We start from the raw sequence: 20,773 nt of genomic DNA on the forward strand, positions 1-20,773 counted from the left end.
TGGGGCACCAGACGAAGACAAAAAGTGCTGAAAACAATGCAGCATCCGACTGCAAAGGGGGGCTTGCAGTCTCCGACTTCGAACAATATTACCTTGTTGGCCAACTACAATGGTTTGCCTGCTGGCTGCAAGATCAGCAGTTGCATATACGCAAAGTGGGACCGTTCACACCAGGCTTGAACTTATTATTGAAGATGTTGGTGCAGGTAGGTAGGACTGCGGTAGATGATGCAGAAGAAGTACAAGTGGTACGACATTGTTGGAGATGCTGTCTCCAAAAGACGCAAACAGGATCCCCTACTCATCTAACCTCCCAATAACAATACAATTACTTCCACATGGAGGACAATGAGAGGGCCTAGGAGACACTGGATACAAGTGGGGGCATCACAACAGGGCACTCCACCAATTTGAAGACTTTTGAGAGGGCTTTGTTCTCCCTCACAGTCATTTCCTATTGCTTAGGGGGATGGTGGCGAGGATCCGCAAACACTCAGGTGGGAATGTTCCAACCTCAACATCATGATACTTATTGCCCATTCCGTGCTCGTGACAGAACCGCTCCGTCACGAGCCTCGGGTGGGCTGTGCTGGTGACGGAGCGGTTCCGTCACGGCCTGCTCGTCGCGCCTGCGCGACGCGTTCTATTCAGTGGGCGGGCCGTGACGGAACCGCTCCGTCACAAGCACAGCCCACCCGAGGCTCGTGACGGAGCGGTTCCGTCACGAGTACGGGAGCGTCGCACGGCCCCCCTCCCCCCTTGCGCTGCGGCGGAATAGCCGCCACAGCTAAGGGGTTAAATACATCTGTACATTGGGGGGAGGGTACAAAAAGCGGTCATGTGTCTCTACAAAGCACTGGGTAGGGGTACTCTACAACCGCCGAATGCTCTCTGAAATAAATGGGCAGAGGACCGAATAACCCTTTGGAAGACAAAGACTGGGAAACTATATTGAACGGGACCCCATGGATCTCGAGGAATATCCGTTTCCGATTAATTAACTTCTTCATACTACGCGGGCATACCTCACCCCGTGACGAATTCACTAATTTTTCCACAGGAAGGATATGAAATGCCCAAGCAGGACGCTTCTAATGCACATTCCATCTTTATCAGATCCAATCGCCTGCCAATGCTGTTGTATTTTTGCTGTTTTGCTTTTCTGAGAGCTACTATTTCACAGCATACCAGATCAGGCTGTGTCATTTGAAACTGTTCTGTATAAAGCTATCCTCTTTTTACTTTTTTCTTTCTCTCCTTTCTTTCTTCCCTAATTTCGGCCCTTCCTTCTTTCATTCTTTTCTTTGTTCTTTTTTCTTTCCTTCTTTTACTTTTGCGTTCTTTTCTTTTTTTGCTTTAGCCTTTTTTCATTCCTTCTCCCTTTTTTCTCTCTATCAGCCTTCTTTCTTTCTTTCCCTTTTCTCTTTCTTTCCTGCTCTCATTGTTTTTGCTCTTTATTTCGATCGCTTGCCTTCTTTCTCTTCTTTTATTCTTGCCTTCTTTCACTACTGCTCTTTCCTTCTGCTTCATTCTTTCTTTCCTTCCTTTTTCTTTTCCCTTTCCTTCTCCTTTCTTTTTCCCTCTTCTCTTTCCCTCCCTCACTTATTCTTTCTTTCTCTTTCCTTCATTGTTTCTCTTGCATTCTTTCATTTCATCTCTGTATTACATTCACTCTTTCCTTCGCTTTCCTTCTTTCTTGCCTTCCTTCAGTCCTTCTTTCTTTCTTTGTCAAGGGCAAGAGGCTTGCAGCCAATGCCAGACTGATTGAATTTTTTAGGATGTTTTATTAGCCAAGATCTTTTAAACATACTAAAATGATGTCCAAAACATAGTTACTTATTAGGATTTCAGCAAACTTCGTCCATTAGTCTGTGGTCGGTGTCATTGAAATTTTTCTCCACACACTTCAGCATGTATTAAGGAGCAATGCATCGGCCCACTTCAGCCATTGGTGGTTTTCACTATGAGGTTCAGCATGCTTCCCTTTTTACAAAGCACACATCCACACCAAGTAGTTACCTTCAGTGCCAGGTAGTAGTATGGTAATGTCTCGTTTTCTTTTTTTTACCAAACTTTTTTTTGCCTGTAGCAAATGATTTTTATTTTACTTGACAAGGGCCCCGAATATACCCAAACAAAGTTTTGCAAAAACCAAAATAAAACAAGAATTGCCAGAAGGCTGGTTGCCAACACAAGACCTATTGCCTTTGCCAATGCTTGTTGTCAAATGTTATCCATTTAATTTGCAAAAAATATATATATATTCCTGTAAGTCAATCATTCTAACCATAACTAAATAGGTATCATAAAGTTAAATTTAAAACCAGGACTGGCACATGCATGAAGTCATAAACCATATATACAAGCGATATACCAGAATGCCTACCATTCACGTTCAAAGCAGATGTGGTTCTTTTTTTCCACATCCATGAAGAAGCAGAAGGGCCAGGATATACAGACATTACTCGTACTGCGCAAAACCCCATATACATGGACCATAAAATATCTTGCTCTGCCAGCTAATAACGGTTTGACTATCAGTGTGAAATTTGTTGTCAAGCTGACGAAAGCTTGAACATCCAAAGGTCTGTTCGCCTTTACAACATGGCTGCTTACCACTTGGGGTGCATGTACACATACTATACACATGCATGCATGCACACTTACTATCTTACAATGTATGATGGCAAGTGGCAATTTCCTTAGGAAATAATAGAAAAATGCATTTCCATGGTCCGCCAAAGATAGGTCCACCGTTTTTTTAGGAAAACAGCCCTATGTTTGGGTAGCACACGTACATCACCGGGACAGATCCGGGGTCTAGTATCTTTTTTACACATAATGGTTACAGTTGGGAGAATTTTCCTTTGTCTACCCGTACTGGCGTCAGGAACGACTTTAAACTTTGATTGGCTCGCATTTTTTATTCTTGAAAAGCAAACGTTTTGTCAAGACTTATCATACCCTACCAGGGTGGAATTATCACCAGCTTTGGTATGTTACTGACTTTGGATTCAGCCACAGGGCCCTGAAGAGTCGGAGAACACAGTTTCTCTGATGAAACACGTGTCGGCTGGCTGTGTTTTTTGTTTGATGACCGATTAAAGAAATCAAAGACTTCAACATTGGATCGGTTCCATTTGCTTTCGAATCACGTCTACATGATGTATTATTATACTGTATGAGTGCGCTGGACTGTTACTATAAACATCCAAAGGTTTGTTCGCCTTGACAACATGGCTGCCTACCACTTGGAGTACATGTACACATACTATACATATACATGCACACCTACTATGTATGATGGCAAGTGGCAATTTCCTTAGGAAATAATAGAAAAATGCATTTTCATGGAACGCCAAAGATAGGTCCACCGTTTTTTGTGGAAAACGGCCTTATGTGTGGGTAACACATACCCGATATAGTCATAATGATTCACTGTATCCAAATGAGCTCCTGCATATGTACAGGTTTCTACACTGCTGCATGATTTGCAACACAGACTGCTTTGTAGTCCCATTTGTAGGGTGACCAATTTCTCTAGAGCAAATGTTGTATTCAGCGGCAGAATGCACTCTGGTAGTTCTAATGTAGATGTTTCCATGTGCTCTATTGTAGTTGAGGAGAAGAGTACTGTTTATCTTTTTCACTTACGCAAAGGTCCTTGGACATACAATTCCACTTGTTCCTTAAAAAAACCTACACACACAATGAACAATGCACTTATTGCAATCTTGCAATGACCACACAACATCCATTTCTCCACCAACATGTTAAGCCATGCTTCCACAAGCAGACCCCTTTCAGCACCAATCTCAGAACAGTGCGACAAAACATAGTCCACAAAACGCACTCTAACAGCTATGTCAATGACAGGTCATGCTGTACTAATGCAGTGGTAAATGTGCTACTTATAAATGTACGCAAAACAATATGATGCATAATTGCTCTTTGACTTGCACTCTGCACATTTTGCCTAAATTATGAACACAAAATGAAATGTCATTTTACCTCTAGACTGCATTTATTAATGTATTCAATCTGAAAGCAGCAGATCAACCCACCATGTGTATTTAGCGTTTATTAGGGGATTGAAGGTAGTATGAAAAGTTCTAGGTGGAGGAAGTTATTCCATTTAACAAACAAGTTAAATTGAATTTTGACACTTTGTACACGTGTTCACGTTTATTATATCTTCATGGAGACATTTCAACTGGTTTAACCAGAAATTTGCGACAAGTTGGCTATTAAACCTGTCAACTAGAGATATTTTGAAATTATCCTCCAATTTCCTTAGCAACAGCCATTTCTATACCATCGGATATGGACTGCTGCCCTGGTAACCTCAGAAGCGAGTTTACATCTTTGCAACATTCCGTTAAGTCTCATCTTTGTAACATTCTATTAAGTCTCAACAGATCGTTCTCCAAAATATTCCTACATATTGTCCTTCATTTTGGTAATTCAACCTGATCACTGTGCATTTTTAAGAGGATATACAATGTTTTAAGGCTGTCACATGATGCTACACACTGTAGAAACGTTTGCAGTATTGCCCCTTTGGTATCGGATGGTCTGACTAATTTGAAATTCAGTTTTTTCATGGTGGAAGGATGCCTTCTTTCTGTGTCATCCACGGACTCTGGGGTTAGCATTATGTGCCTGATATCCTGAGCTACAGCATATTTTCTATTATTTCCTTCTGGTTGTCAACTGAGCTTATTTTCATAATCTTTATACACACCTATGCATGTACATAAGCAATGAGTCCACAGAGTGTTCACTGCTACATCATTTGAAATATTTAGTATTTCATCTACTGAAGATGTAGATAATAGGGTCACATTGATATTGACAAAGTTTTTCTTCTCATCTTTTCAGTGTTGAAATAGGACTTGATTTTCATAAGAAAGCCCTTCATTGAGGTTGTTGTCAACCAGTTGGTACTTCTATCTTTAAATAGATAAGATCTGTGATACAAATGTTTCACATTCTTTTGCTGATCTGAACTCTTATTGTTAACTTCTCTAGTGCTATCTCCTACATGCTGTTATTCTAGCTCCTCAAGTTACAATTCATGTTTCGTAGTGCTGCTTGTAGTGTGATAACCTTTATATTACTATTTTTTGATTGGTCATGTACTTTTCATGTAAAACTGTCCTCTCAAGTATGTTTTCTTCGATGTTGATTAAGGTCTCCTTTCCAAGTAAAGCTTCTTCCACATTCAGTGCATTTATATGGTCGCTCTCCAGTATGTATTCTTATATGTCCATTCAGATTATCTTTGCGACTGAATCTTTTGTTGCAGATATGACATGCATAAGGCTTTTCACCTGTATGTGTTCTAGAATGAGTCATAAGATTGGTCTTCCGAAAGAAGGTTTTATCACAGTCAGGACAAGCATATATCCTTTCTCGTGAATGTGTTTCCATGTGTCGAAGAAGCTCTCTTTTCAACCGGCAGCTTTTATTACATTCAGGACATGTGTATTGTGACTGATTTTGCTGTGCGTTTGGCAGGAAACCAAGAAAACGTGTATTTCTCATATTAATTTCACATTCATTATATTTTTGCAATATCCCTATTTTAGGCCTTCGCTGCTGTAACCTGAAATGTTCAGACTTGCTGAATTCACCCTTATATTGGGCAGTTTTTTCTTGTTTTAGTTGCACATAACTTTCTGACCATGGGTGGTTTTTAGTGTTGCTTCCCTTGTGGTAGTTCTGCAGAGCCTGAATGTTTGTCTTCCCAGATGAAGCTTTGCAGGGTTGGTTCTTGTTAGTAAACTGTACAGATGCAATACTTTTCCTTTGTCTGTTCATAACTTCATGGCCTGTTGGGTTGAAATAAAACGTATTAACATTCAATTTATGAAAAATGCCTCTTGAAACAACAGTTTCTTTCAAATTATTATTCTCAGGATAATGCTCAGGGGTTGTATGAAAAACAACACCTTTGGTAAAACTGCTCAGTATGTCAATGCATATATTGCAGAGATCTTTGTGCAACAAGCAATTCTCTCTTTTAGATTGTGGCAAGGGTGACCTGGCTGATCATCCCACAGATAATACAATGTTTAACAATCAGCGGTTGCAATATCAAATCTCTTCTAAAATCTTTGAAACCTTGGTGATTTTGCAGCACAAAATATTAGGAACATGAACGCCTAATATGGGCAAACATCTGTTGTGCCAGATGACCTAGCCAGATGAGCCAATTACGTGGTAGTTATCAATTTCACAATGTTAGTAGCAACAATGCAAGATTTGTGCTTCTACTGAATAGGCAAGGATGATTAAATAATTATAATAATGTAAAGTTGTGTACTTATTTTAATATGAACATATTTGTAATTATAATTGTACTTAGGGTTTTAATTTGAATAAGCTAAATTTATTAAGCATGGTAAAATGGCCTTTTGTTAAAGATGCCTTATGTAAATGTTCAATCTTAAGTTTGCTGATGTTTACATACTAGACAGTAAACAAACACAGAACACAGAAAAGGAGATAACAGAAGTGTGTTTGGCTTGGAGTGTGGCATGGTGTTTTAAGTAATCCTATTCGCCTGTTAAATAATTTCAAAATCCAGATTCCAGCAGCTCTAAGTAAAACATTGAGGGTAATTCAGCTCAGTCTGTAGAGATCTTGTTAGCAGCTAATCCCTCGACAATGGTACTAAATAGCATATTTCTGTGCATTTGCCTACAAACTTTATACCATGGCTTTTCATGGGTATTTCTTTGAACAAAACACATTTCACTCAAAAGAGGGTCCAAGTAAATAATTTCTTGCTAGGAGGTAAAATCACATGCAAGGTGTCTCGTGATTATTCAAGATTTGTCTTACCATGTAAATACATTGCAACATGAGATTTGAGAGGCAGCAAACTGTGTTTTTCTCGTCAATTTTGCTGCACTGTTGTTATAAATGGATAAAGGTGCATTTCTTTGAGCATTTACAGTTACTCAATACAGTGTGTTACTGTGCCCCATTTACTTTTACTGGTTGCTCTATCTATCGATAGACATATATAGTTTATATGGAGATGTACAGAGTGATATGTGGTAATTACTACCATTGCTCAGTGTGAAAAGGGCCTCTCGTGGGTCATAATGCCCCTCCCTCAACATTTGTAATAAATAGCATATTATACTCTGCACATATGGTTTATGCCATGGTATATTTTCACACGTGCTTGTTTTAATAAAAGATGTTTACCCTAAACAAGCATTAAAAGGATTACATCTGTGCAGTGTAGTAAACTCACATTGAAGAGGCCTTGTGACTATTAAGGGAGCTATTTTAGGCACTCTGTGAGGCAAAAAGTCAAAGTTGACCTCTAAACTGCAGCAATATATGTGTAAATGTGCATTTATTAATACAGTTGCTCTAATTAAGGTGTTTTTTGGCCACGTTTATTTCCACTGCAATGATTATCTATATATACACACACATACACATTCACTGAAAAAACAAAGGATTACAGGAGCAATATAGTTAGGAAATATAATTTAAAAAACCGTAGAAATTCACTGAAAAAAAAAGATGACAGGGATGTATAATTATGCTCAGATTTCACTCATACAAAACCAGTGAAATTCAAACTCTACAGCTATAGAAATCCCGTCCCACAATGCACTGCTTATGAACTCACATATTACATCGTTCATGACATGGTCGGTGACATCACTGATTACATCTCAAATGCCATCACTGATAACATCATCCAGTGAGTGTAAGTCTTTTCTAAGAACTTATGATTGTTAAACATATAAACTTAAAATTCTACAAAAGTTCAATTTGTATACTAGGTGTGCTACTAATCAGTGATACTACTTTTAAGATCTATTATGTGAGTGGCTGAATCACTGTGTGTGTTGTTTGTGATTGGCTGTAGGAGTTTGTAAGTGGGTGTGTGATTGGTTGTATGGGTGCAAGAGTGGTTGTGTGGGTGTGTGAGTAGTTGTACAGGTTTGTAAGTGGATGTGCCATTGGCTTTATGGGTGTGTGAGTGGTCGTATGGATGTGTAACAGGGAATATGGGTGGTTGTGGGGGTGTGGGTGGTTGTGGGGGTGTGGGGGTTGTGGGGGTGTGAGTGGTTGTAGGGTGTGTGAGTGTTTGTATGGGTGTGTGAGTAGGTGTATGGGTTTGTAAGTAGGTGTTTGAGTGGTTTAATTGATGTAAGACTGGGTGTGTGAGTATCTGTGTGGGTGCCTGAGTTCCTGTATGGATGAGTGAGTGGGTAAATCAGTGGCTAAGTGAGTGAGTGTGTGTGTGTAAGTGCCTGTATGGATGAGTGTCAGCATGTGTGAGTGGCTGTATGACTCACTGTTTAAGTGGCTCTATGGGTAAGTGAGTGGCTCCATCAATCGATCATAAATTTGTAAAGCGCGCTACTCACCCGTTAGGGTCTCAAGGCGCTGGGGGTGAGGGGTGCTGCTGCTGCCAGTTCTTGAGGCGCCTCCTGAAGCTGAGGTGGTCCTGGGTCAGTCGTAGGTGGGTGGGGAGGGAATTCCAGGTCTTTGCTGCCAGGTAGGAGAACGATCTTCCTCCGGTGGTGGTTCTGCGGATCCGTTGGATGGTGGCGAGAGCGAGGTTGGCTGAGCGGAGCTGGCGGGCGGGGGTGTAGAACGTGAGTCGGCTGTTGAGGTATTCCGGGCCCAGGTTGTGGAGTGCTTTGTGTGCGTGGGTGAGCAGTCTGAATGTGATCCTTTTGCTGACGAGGAGCCAGTGGAGAACTCTCAGGTGGGTTGAGATGTGGCTGTGGCGGGGGATGTTAAGGATGAGTCGTGCGGAGGCGTTTTGTATTCGCTGGAGACGGTTCTGGAGTTTGGTGGTTGTTCCAGCGTAGAGGGCATTCCGGTAGTCCAGTCGGCTGGTGACGAGGGCATGGGTGACTGTTCTTCTGGTTTCGGTGGGGATCCATCGGAATATCTTCCGGAGCATTCGCAGGGTGTTGAAGCATGAGGAAGAGACGACGTTGGCTTGTTTGGTCATTGTGAGCGACGAATCCAGGATGAAACCCAGGTTGCGTGCGTGGTCTGTGGGTGTCGGTGCGGTGCCCAGTGCCGAGGGCCACCAGGAGTTGTCCCATGCTGAGGGGGATTGTCCGAGGATGAGGACCTCAGTCTTGTCCGAGTTGAGTTTGAGGCGGCTGTGCTTCATCCAGTCAGCTACCTCCTTCATTCCTTCCTGGAAGTTTGATTTGGCGATGGCTGGGTCCTTGGTTAGGGAGAGTATCAGCTGGGTGTCGTCGGCGTAGGAGATGATATTGATGTTGTGTTTTCTTGCGATGGGGGCGAGGGGGCTCATGTAGATGTTGAAGAGTGTCGGGCTGAGAGAGGATCCTTGGGGTACGCCGCAGATGATTTTGGTTGCCGAGGATCCAAAGGGGGGAGGCGGACTCTCTGGTTTCTGCCGGTGAGGAACGAGGTGATCCATTCCAGAGCCTTCCCCTGGATGCCCATGTTGTTGAGGCGGTGTACTAGGGTGCGGTGGCATACGGTGTCGAAGGCTGCAGAGAGGTCCAGAAGGATGAGGGCGGCTGTTTCTCTGTTGTCCATCAAGGTTCTGATGTCGTCAGTGGCTGCGATGAGGGCAGTCTCGGTGCTGTGATTTGCTCGGATTCCAGACTGGGAGGGGTCGAGCAGGTTGTGGTCCGCGAGGAAGGCGGTCAGTTGTATGTTGACGGTCTTCTCAATGACTTTGGCCGGTAAGGGGAGAAGCAAGATGGGTCGGAGGTTCTTGAGGTCCCTGGGGTGTGCGGTGGGTTTTTTCAGGAGGGCGTTGATCTCAGCGTGCTTCCAGCTTTCTGGGAAGGTGGCTGACATGAAGGAGCTGTTAATGACGTTCCTTAGGTGGGGTGCGATGGTGGTGTCGGCCTTGTTGAAGATGTGATGAGGGCACGGGTCTGCGGGGCAGCCGGAGTGGATGGTGTTCATGATGTGGATGGTGTCTTTACTGCTGATGGGGGTCCAGGAGTTGATGGTGGTGGTGGGGGTCGTTGGGCTGGTGTCCGGGGGTGGAGATTGGGGTCCGAATCTGTCGTGTATGTCTGTGATCTTGCGGTGGAAGAACGTGGTGAGGGAGTTGCAGAGTTCTTGCGAAGGGGTGATGTTGTTGTTGCTGGCGTCAGGGTTCAAAAATTCTTTGATGATGTTGAAGAGTTCCTTGCGGTTGTGGGTGTTGTTGTCTAGTGGTTCCTTGAGTAAATTCCGCTTGGTGTTCCGGATCTGCTGGTGGTATTCGCGGGTGGCGGTTTTGAGGGCTGTCATGTTCTCGGATGTCCGTTCCTTGCGCCAGGTCTTTTCGAGGGTGCAGCAGGATTTCTTTGCGGCTTTGAGGGCGTCTGTGAACCATGAGGGTTTTCTGGTGGTGGTCCTGCTGTGGGTGTTTTTTAGTGGGGCGAGGTTGTCGGCGCAGTTGGTGATCCAGTGTGCGGGGTTGAGTGCTGCGATGTTGGCGTCGGGTGTGTTGGTGTCGGCGGGTGGGATCTGGCTCAGTGATGTGGTAAGCTAGTCCGTGGTGATTTTGCTCCATCGTCTGTGGGGGATCCGATGCGTGTGGTGGTGAGATGTGGTCCTCTTGAATGTGAAGTGTACGCAGCTGTGGTCGGTCCAGTGCAGTCCTGTGGCGTGGTCGGAAGCGATGAGATTGCTGGCTGAGAAGATGGCGTCAAGGGTGTGGCCGGCGAGGTGAGTGGGGGAGTCCACTAGTTGCTTGAGTCTGAGGCTGGCGAGATTGTCGAGCAGTGTGGTGGTGGCGTTGTCATTGTTGTTTTCTAGGTGAAAGTTCAGGTCTCCGAGGAGGATGTAGTCTGGTGAGGCTAGGGCGTGCAGGCTGATGAGGTCGGTGATGGTTACGCTGAATTGTGCGCGCAGGCCCGGGGGTCTCTAGATGAGTGTTCCTCTGAGGGTGGTCTGGGGGTCGGTGTGGATCTGGAAGTGTAGGTGTTCGGCGGTGGGTATGGTGTCTTCGGTGTTGGTCGTGACGTTGATGTTGTTCTTGTAGATGATGACGATTCCTCCTCCTGTTTTGTTGATGCGGTCCCTCCAGGTGATTTTGTAGCCGTCCGGGATGGCTATCGCGATGTCGGGGGCTGAGGAGGTGTTCATCCAGGTTTCCGTGAGGAAGGCGACGTCAGGTGTCATTGTGTCGAGGAGGTCCCAGAGGTGGATGGCGTGCTTGTGTACGGAGCGGGTGTTGAGGAGGGTGGTGGTCCCCAGGGCAATATATGGCTCCAGGAGAGGGTAACGCAGCCCTCCACCTTTTTTTTCACAGGCGGGCCCCAGGGAGGTTGTGGTCCCTAGGGCGATATATGGCCTAGGAGAGGGAGACGCGCGGACGCTCTCCCACTTCAAAACCCTTTCTGGTTGAAGGGTTGGCAGCCAACCAGAGCTCTGCAAATCTATGCACGAGCACGCCGTTATTTATGAAGTTGTGGCAATCAGATATACAGATTTGGATTTCCTTTAATATGTAGAAAACTACTAAACAGATTTAAATCAAATAACTAAAAGCACAATCAGCGGACCAAAAGATAGCTTTCTGCCAAATTTGGTGTAATTTTGTCCATTGTTTGGGCTCCAGTCGTGTCTCAAGATTCTATGGGAATTAACAGGTGAAACACACTTTTCTGACACCCACCTTTTATCTCAGCCCCTGCTTGACAGATTACCAGTAAACTTTCCGTGTGAAACGATAATTACCGGCAGACTTTTAAAACAAATTCATGGAGATTCATCAAATGGGGCCAAAGATATAGGCAAGTCAGAAACGATTTTCTTACAAAAACATGGTCCTAACTAGAAGTATCTCCTGGCAACTTTACACAGTATTGCCAGACAGGAAGTAAACAGCGAGGTAGGGCCAGAACACCTTCATGATTTGGTGAGCGCCATCTTGGAATGTGCAACACATGTACTATTTCATTTTTAACAAACAGTATCAAATATATATATATATATATATATATATATATATATATATATGAGGTACGTGGCACTCCTTGAACAACACACAGCCAATCAGCCAATCAGTGGACACAGGAACCAGCAAGACCCGTAGTTTGGTGCAAATCTTTTATTTTAGTATGTGGCCCAGCACCAGTCCGCCATGACGCGTTTCGGCTAGAGATAGCCTTGATCACATGACAACGTCACGAGGGCTGATCACCTTTTTAAAGTGCAATGTGCCATCACATGATATTAGAAACAGAAAAAATACTCTCAATGTTTCTAATTTTCAAAACAAATAATTACGGCATGAATGCCCGTATATTGTTAACATAATTGCACAATAAGCAACATACATTCATGTTAAAATAAAACACTATGCAATTGTACACAATACACAACTATTTTCGTCTCTCAATATAAATGTTAATACATAGAAATTTACAAGGCTTAGGCAGTAATAAACTTTTAAAATTCATACAAAAGTTAAAAGGACCTATACATAGTTATATAAATATTAAAATATAACTAAAATTATATTTGATTTATTGACACTTTAGATCAGGGTATATTATGTTAAAACCCTTAGATCACTATAGTATAATGCTGCCCCAGTGGGCGAATACCAAAGCCAGAGATGTAAACATTGTGCATGTGCAAAATATGCTAGTTGTGCAATATAAGCTGATGGCAAAAGTGCTACCTAGTGCGTGATGAAATAATGAAAACTAAATGTGAAAATAACTGTTGGTCATGGAGGGAGAAAGGGATGTAGTGTGTTTAAACAGAATGCATGATTCACAGTTCATAATTAACAGTTACTGATAGTTTGGTTCACCAAATCAAAATGCTGGAATTATGCAGAAAACATGGATGACAGGCTTAATAAAACTTAATTAGATATATTCAGAGATAAGTGTGGCAGTCCTCCCCTGTGTTGAGGCCAAACGGTGCCTTAGTGTCTAACAGGATTATATAGCGAGTCTCCAGTTTTCTTAAAAGAGACTCCCTATCACCGCCTCTCCTTTGGGGAGGAACACAATCTATCGCGAAATATCTAAGTAAGGACGCATCCTTCCCATGTTTGCTCTCGAAGTGCCTGGCCACTGGATATGCTGCATCTGCATGGGTGATTGCTCGCAAATGTTGCAGTATGCGCTTATGCACATGTGGCCTAGTGCTGCCAACATATCTTAGGCCGCACGGGCACTCCAAAACGTACACAACAAATTCTGATTTACAGTTTATTTTTTGTTGGATTTTAATTGGAAAGGGTGAGAGAGGGGTAGAAACCTCCGTCTTACTGATGCCGTGTTTACACGCTTTACAGCTTGAGCATCTTAAAAAGCCTTTGCTGTCATTGAGCCATGTTCCTGAAACCACTTCAGGGCTGCTCGATACCAGACTATCCTTCATTGAGTGTGCTTTGCGATAGGTTATGCTGGGATATTTGCTGATGGAGGATCCAATCAAAGGATCGCAGGAGACTAAAGACCAGTTGTCTTTGATTATCTTATGGATACTTTTGTGTTGTATATTGTATGCCATAATTAATCTTGTCTCTCCATCAGTGCTAACAGTGACAGAACTAGTTGGTACGCTGCCTGAGCCCAGGAGTGCAGTTCTATCTATCCTATTGGCTCTGTTAGTAGCTTTCTCTATCGTATCTGTTTTGTAGCCACGCTCAACAAATCGGGCCCTACATGCTGCTTGTGCCAGCCGGCATTCATCCTCACTACTGCAAATCCTTCTGATACGCAGCATCTCCCCATAAGGGATGCTACGTATCAGATGTGCTGGGTGGTGGCTTCCAGCATGCAGCAGCGTGTTTCCAGCTGTGGGTTTGCGGTATAGTCTGGTATGTAAGCTGTTCTCACAAACATATAATTCCACATCTAAGAATATAATGGATGCTCTGCTCAGGGTGCTAGTGAATTGTATGTTCAAGTTGTTCCTATTCAATTCCTCAATGAAAAGGGTCACCTCTGATTCAGATCCATCCCATATAAAAACCAGGTCATCTATATATCTTAACCAAAGTTTAACTTTGGTGTCCATGACGGTAGCAAATTGCTTCCTCAGGACCTGCTCCTCCCAGTACCCCATGTGTAGACAGGCGTAACTGGGAGAGAAGCAGGCCCCCATTGCTACCCCCCTGGTCAGTATGAATAACTGATTAGCAAAGAGAAAGATGTTATTTTCAAGACAGATGTTAATCATATCACACAACATTTTAGAATGATCATGGAAACACAGATTTCTTTTCTCCAAAAAATGTTGCACAGCCCTCAAACCATCTATGTGAAATATGCTGGTATACAGCGATGTAACGTCCATAGATACTAGGACATAATTTGGGCACCATACAAAGTCTTGGATCTTTCTCAATAGGTCACTGGTGTCTAAAATGAATGAAGGCAGACCCCTCACAAATTCCTGTAGGAAAAAGTCAATATATCTGCTCATGTTCTCCAGTAAACTATTGCAAGCAGATATTATGGGCCTGCCTGGGGGTTATTTCATGTTCTTATGTACTTTGGGGATGAAATATATCACCGGGGTAACCGGGTGGTCTTTTTTCAAAAACTTATATTCATCCATTGTGATGAGGCCCTTGCTTCTCCAAGCCGATAGTTTGAGGTATATTTCATTCCTGGAATTTGATGCCTCTTGCATGGAAATGCGACGATAGCACTGTCTATCGTTAAGCTGCTTGTGGGCTTCCTCTAAGTACATTTTTCGTGGCCAAAGGACCACGTTGCCCCCCTTGTCAGATTGTCTTATCACCAGATTCTTGTTTGCTCTCAGTTTTTTGATTAAAATGTGGTATTCTTTATCTCTGTGGTCATATCGTTTGGTTTGATTTGCAGTTCTGATTTGGAGTTCCTTAAGTTGGGTGACAACTCGGTCGTGGAAGATATCAATATTGTCTTTAAGCATAAGAGGGCAAAATTTCGATTTTAACCTGAAATTAGTTGCGCAGGATGTTGGTAATGGTTCACCCCCTAGTGCATCTTGACTCTCTGTGGTGGGACCAAATTCCTCTCGATGTAGTTCCAGTAGCTCTTGTGTTAGAGCTGCTCCCAATACAGTGGATTCTCCTTCACTGCCAGTTAGGTTTGTGGTTGGAGCAGTTACTTCACTGATATTGCCAGAATCAACATTAGAGCTAGTGCGTGAAGCAAAGTGTTTCCGTAACTTCAGCTTGCGAACAAACTTAAAAACATCGATTTTTGTGGTCGCATAGTCAAAATTTTCCTTCGGACTATACGAAAGTCCCAACGAGAGTATTGCAGTTTCCTTAGGAGTCAAGTTCACATCAGAAAGGTTAATGACCGCTTGCGAGTTAGTTTGGAAAGCCTCTGGGGTAGCTAATACTCTAATACTAATCAACAAATACCTACCAAGGTGAATGTACTAATTTACTGTGGAGTAAGCAGCCGTTTGATGTAAGTACTATACTACCAGTAGAACTCCAACTACCAGCATGCAAACTGCAGCCACGCCCCTGGGCGGGGTAGAAAACTGTCTAGCTGGAGGAACGGCATTCTGCGTAAGGAAAAACTCACCGGCAAGATAAACATTTGTGCCTTACAGTGTTCGAGCTTTGTTGCCTCATTGGAGTAAAGAGTCCTACCAAGTGCGTGGCCTCCCAAGTCTGGTCTCTTCTTTGTGATATATATATATATATATATCTCAAAAGGTCCCCTCTCCCAGCCGGGAAGAAGCACGGCACTCACGGGGTAATCGTCAAAAATATTCTTTAATCACAACGCTCGCACAGACGCGTTTCGGGAAACTCCCTTCTTCAGTGTGTTCACAGAATGTGAACTGCGGAAGCATATATTTACACAGTATTGCCAGACAGGAAGTAAACAGCGAGGTAGGGCCAGAACACCTTCATGATTTGGTGAGCGCCATCTTGGAATGTGCAACACATGTGCTATTTCATTTTTAAAAAACAGTATCAAATGTCATGATTTCATATTTGTTATAATACGTTAAGCTTACAATTTATTAAAATATTTACAACTGGTATTGTTACCACCTGTGTTTTCTCTCAACTTGCACATTCAAAAGTCATGATCTTGCCGTGGATCGGCATATGGCGGCTCCGTGTACTGGGGCCGCCAGTTACCTCACAAAATTGAGCCGTGTATCGGCATATTTTACATATTTCTTGACTCGTTTTCTGGTTTTCAGTTTCAGTATGAAAAAGGTTGGCCTATTTTCCCAAGTGCACTGCCAGTTCCTCCCCACTGTTCAGGCCTCTGGGAATCTTAGTTTGTAGGTCGATAATAAATCTAGACTCCAGTCTTCTAAGTTTCAGTTTGATGTCACCACCTCTTATGTGAGCTGGGATGTGATATTGCCTGCCGCCCAAACCATTCCTATAGCGAAAAAGAGGAAGCAGTAAATAATTGTCATACCACAATGCTTTATTGCCATAAAGAAAGCTTGTAATTGCTGGCAGTTGCCTGTAGGCAGCAAGAGTAACTAGAAACAAAGAAAACTGACACCTTGCCTGTAAGGCAATAGAGTTAGGGTACCATGCCTTTAGGACCTGCAGGAGACCCCCTGCTCCCATGATGCACCACAGGTGGCTGTTAGGTCAATTCTTTTTGATGGTGTAGAGACACCTGAGTAGATATGCAATCAATATACAATAATTACAAGAATGCTCGTCTGGGGAGGAGGGTGGGTCGCTTATGACTTTGATGAGTATACCCCTGGATGAGAACTAGGATTACAGGTAAGTAACTAATCCTTCTCATGCAGGGGATACTCATCAATAGTCATAATCTATGAATAGAGTAGCAAGCCCATACCCAAAGTCTTGCGGACGAGCAACAGAGTATATAGAACATGAAACAACATTACATTCAAAATGCAATTATGCAAACAAATTCCGTAAAGAAGCCTGCCCAACTTGGACATCGGCTTGAGCATCAGAATATAGACAGTAATGGCGTGTGAAAGTATGCACTGACCGCCATGTGGCTGCCTTGCAGATTTTAGATATCGGAACGTTGCGAAGGAGAGCTGTGGTAGAAGCTTTCCCTCTGGTAGAGTGTGCTTTTGGTCTGCCTTGTAAGGTCTTAATAGCTAACTGATAGGATGAAGCTATACAAGAGAGGAACCATCTAGAAATAGATCTTTTAGAAGCAGCTAGACCGGTATTCGTGGGACATAGTTAACAAAAAGCCGTTCAAACTTCCTAAGTGGAAGCGTTTTTGCTAGGTAAAACTTTAATACCATCCGGAGATCTAAAGAATGTAAAGACCTCTCCGGGGAAGTGGTTGGCTGAGGAAAGAAAGTGGGCAGTGTAATAACTTGATTAATGTGAAAAGCAGAGACCACCCTAGGGAGGAAGCTCGGATGTGGACGTAGCACCGCTCTATTGGCATGGAACACAGTGTAAGGCTCCTTGCAGCACAGCGCCTGAATCTCACTCACACTGCGGGCTGAAGTGATTGCTACTAGGAAGGCAGCCTTCCAGGTTAAATGCTGCAAAGACGCCTTATGAATAGGCTCGAACGGAGCACCCATCAGCTTGGTGAGTACAATATTAAGCTCCCAAGAAAGAGAAGATCTCACTGATGGATAAACTTTCCTGAGCCCCTCTAGAAAATCCTTGACCACAAGCATTTGGAAGAATGAGGTCTGAGTAGGAGACTTTCTATAAGCTGTAATAGCAGCTAGATGGACCCTGATGGAGGGGTATTTCAGGTCTGACTTAGCTAAGTACAGCAAGAAGGGGAGGATCACCTGCTCTTGATCTTTGATCTGATCAAAAGCGTTATCCTTTTACACCACAGGTAGAATCTCTTCCACTTGAAAGCATAAGACTTTCAGGTGGAGGGTCTCTTTGCTTCACTGAGAATGTGCATACAGTCGGCAGAGAGGTCTGACCTCCGGAGCCATGCAGTCAATTGCAGAGACAGGATATTGAGATGGAATACTCTCCCTTCGTTCTTGGTCAGCAAGTCCGGCGGCAGGGCAGCCTCCGGTGTGGGGATTCTGACAGCTGTAGGAGATCAGGGTATCACCACTGGCGTGGCCACTCCTGTGCTATCAGGATCACTCTGGTGTTGGTCCTGTAAAATTTCTGTATTACCGCCGGGATCAGAGGCAGTGGCGGAGAAGTGTACAGCAATGCCTGCGACCAGTTGATCAAAAGTGCATTCACCCGTGATCCTTGCTAGGGGAATCTGGACGCGAAGACACAGCATTTTGTATTTGCTGCGTCTGCGGACAGGTCGATGTCTGGCACTCCCCAGTGCTGAAAAATGTCCTGAGCGACTTCGTCGTTCAGCACCCAGTCGTACGCTTCTACGAAGTCTCTGCTGAGACAATCTGCCTGCACGTTCAAGGTCCCTGGAAGATTAACGGCTACAATCGTGAGACCCCTCGCCAGAAGCCACTTCCATATGGCCTGGGCCTCCAGAGATAGGATCCGTGACCTGGTGCCTCCCTGTTTGTTCAGATAGAACATTTTTGTTGTGTTGTCCGTCTGAATCTGAATGGAGCTGGACTGCAGGGATGGGTACAGAGACTTGAGAGCAAGATGGACGAGACTTGAGAGCAAGATGGACCGCCCTTAGTTCCAAGAAGTTGATGTGATAACTTCTCTCTGTCTCTGTCTCGAACCACAGACCTTGTACGTGAAGCTGGTCCATATGAGCTCCCAAACCCTGCAGTGAGGCATCTGTAACCACTGTCTGGGTCGGAGGTATCTGATGAAAAGGGACTTCTCGCAGAAGGTGAGAGTGTTTCATCCACCATTTGATGGAGTCCCTGGCAGCTTGAGGGAGAGAGACACGATCTTCCCAACGGCCTGACCTCTGTGTCCATTGATCTTCGAGAGATTGTTGCAGAGGCCGCATGTGAAGTCTGGCATTGGGCACAATGTATATACATGAGGCCATCGACCCCAGCAGTGAAGACACTTGCCTGGCTGTGGGATGTGTAGAGCTGAGGAGAGTGTGGCACTTGAGCAGCATGGATCACAACCTCTACTCCGAAGGACACACGCTTGCCTTTGAGGAGTCCAGAAAGGAGCCCAGATAATGCATCTTTTGTGTGGGGTTGAGGACTGACTTTTTTGTAGTTAACTTGCAACCCCAAGGAATGCATCAGAAGAGAGATGGCTCTGGAGCAGTGCAGGTGTGGAACTTTTTAGGAGCCAGTCGTCTAGGTAGGGATAGAAGAAGGTCTTCTGCCTGAGGAGGAAGGCAGCCACCACCGCCATGCACTTGGAGAATGTCCGAGGGGTGGATTTGAGCCCGAACGGAAGCACTCGGTAATGATAGTGCCGGCGAGAAACCTGAAACCTGAGAAATTCTCAATGCTTCACTGACACAGGAATGTGAAAGTAAGCATCCTGCAGGTTGATGGCACACATCCAGTCTCCCTGATGAAGATGTGGGAAGATTTGGTGCAAGGCTAGCATTCAAAATTTCTCTTTTTTGATTAACCTGTTCAGCAGGCACAGGTGGAGGATAGGTCTGTACTCTTTGGCTACTCCTCGTTTTTGGACCAGAAAGTACCATGAGTATACCCCCTGGTTTCTCTGGAAAGGTGGAACCTCTTCTATAGCCCTCTTGGAGAGGAGGGCAGATACTTCGTCCTGTAAAAGCCGATTTGGTGTTTGAGGCAGGAGATTCAATTGTAGGGGCACTTGCGGGGGGAGACTTTAACCTCAGCAAGTAACCATGCTGCACAATATTCAGCACCCATCTGTCTCTTGTTATGGTGTCCCTCTCTTCCAGGTGAAAAACGATACTCCCTCCTACCGGATTGGCGAACGGGTGCGGAGGAAGCAATGGCTCACTGTTTGGGAGGCTGCTTGGAGGCGGACTGTTGCTGCTTGTTGTTCCCCCTTCCTCTGCCAGGGCGCCTTTGCTGGAATTGGGACCTATGCTGGTTCTGGGAGGACCATTGAGGGGTTTGAACCCTATGTTGGAAGGAACGTTTGTCGCTCTGTCAAAAGCGTTTGCGAAACTCCTTCCTCTTCTCCAGACCAACAGCTTTGACCGTATCCAGCTCGGCCTTCATCTCATTCATCTCCTCATTGGCATAAGCCCCAAATAAGGAGGAGCCGTTAAACAGAAGGTTCAGGATTTTTTTCTGTGCATCGGGTTTGAGACCCGTGAGGCGCAACCATGCTGAGCGCCGCGAACAGATGCCATAGGAGTAGCCATGAGCGGTGAGATCTGAGGCGTCGGCTGCCGCGCTTATGACTTGATTGGCTACCAGATCACCCCCCTGTAGGATCTCGTGCAAGTCCTGCCGATCTTCCTTGGGGAGCTTGTCGGTGAACCTTGACAGGGAGTCCCAAAGAGATCTATCATAACGCCCCAGGAGGGCTGAGGCACTTGAAATCTTCATTGATGAACAGAAGTATTGCACATTTTTCTGCCACAGGAGTGCATCTGTTTGCTGTCCTTTTCTGGAGGACAGAAGATGAAGAATATGCTGAGTGTGCCCACATGGCGGCTGCCACAATGACGGAGTCCGCTGTGGGATCAGCTCTAAGAAACAAGGGGTCCTCGGCTGGAGCCTTATACTTCTTAGCAATACTCGAGGGGACCGACCCCACCGTAGCAGGAGTAAGGAACGTGGCCATAGCTGGTTCCAAGAAACCTGGCACCAGAGGAAGCAGCAGTCTAGGAGCTGTACCATGGTGTAAAGTGTCAAAGATGATTGATGTGGGAACCACAGGAGTATGCAAAGTGATATTCAACTTCTGCGCTCCTCTACCAAGAACGTCTGAGAAAGTTGCGATGTCATCGATGGGAGAGACCCTAGATGG

General features: G+C 44.5%; 1 protein-coding gene across 1 annotated transcript in view; it reads right to left on the reverse strand.

Moving 5' to 3' along the window:
- Positions 1–4,005: 4,005 nt before the first annotated feature.
- The window catches only part of LOC147727733 (uncharacterized), a 152,426-nt gene continuing 135,658 nt past the window's right edge, over positions 4,006–20,773 (reverse strand). The window contains exon 8 of the mRNA XM_086961731.1: positions 4,006–5,834. Within this exon, the coding sequence (XP_086817857.1) occupies positions 5,164–5,834 (671 nt within the window). The 3' untranslated portion in view covers positions 4,006–5,163. The remainder of the gene's footprint in view (positions 5,835–20,773) is intronic.

This window comes from Lissotriton vulgaris, chromosome 3_1 (assembly GCF_964263255.1).
Source record: "Lissotriton vulgaris chromosome 3_1, aLisVul1.2, whole genome shotgun sequence".
In the NCBI taxonomy this organism is placed as follows: domain Eukaryota; kingdom Metazoa; phylum Chordata; class Amphibia; order Caudata; family Salamandridae; genus Lissotriton; species Lissotriton vulgaris.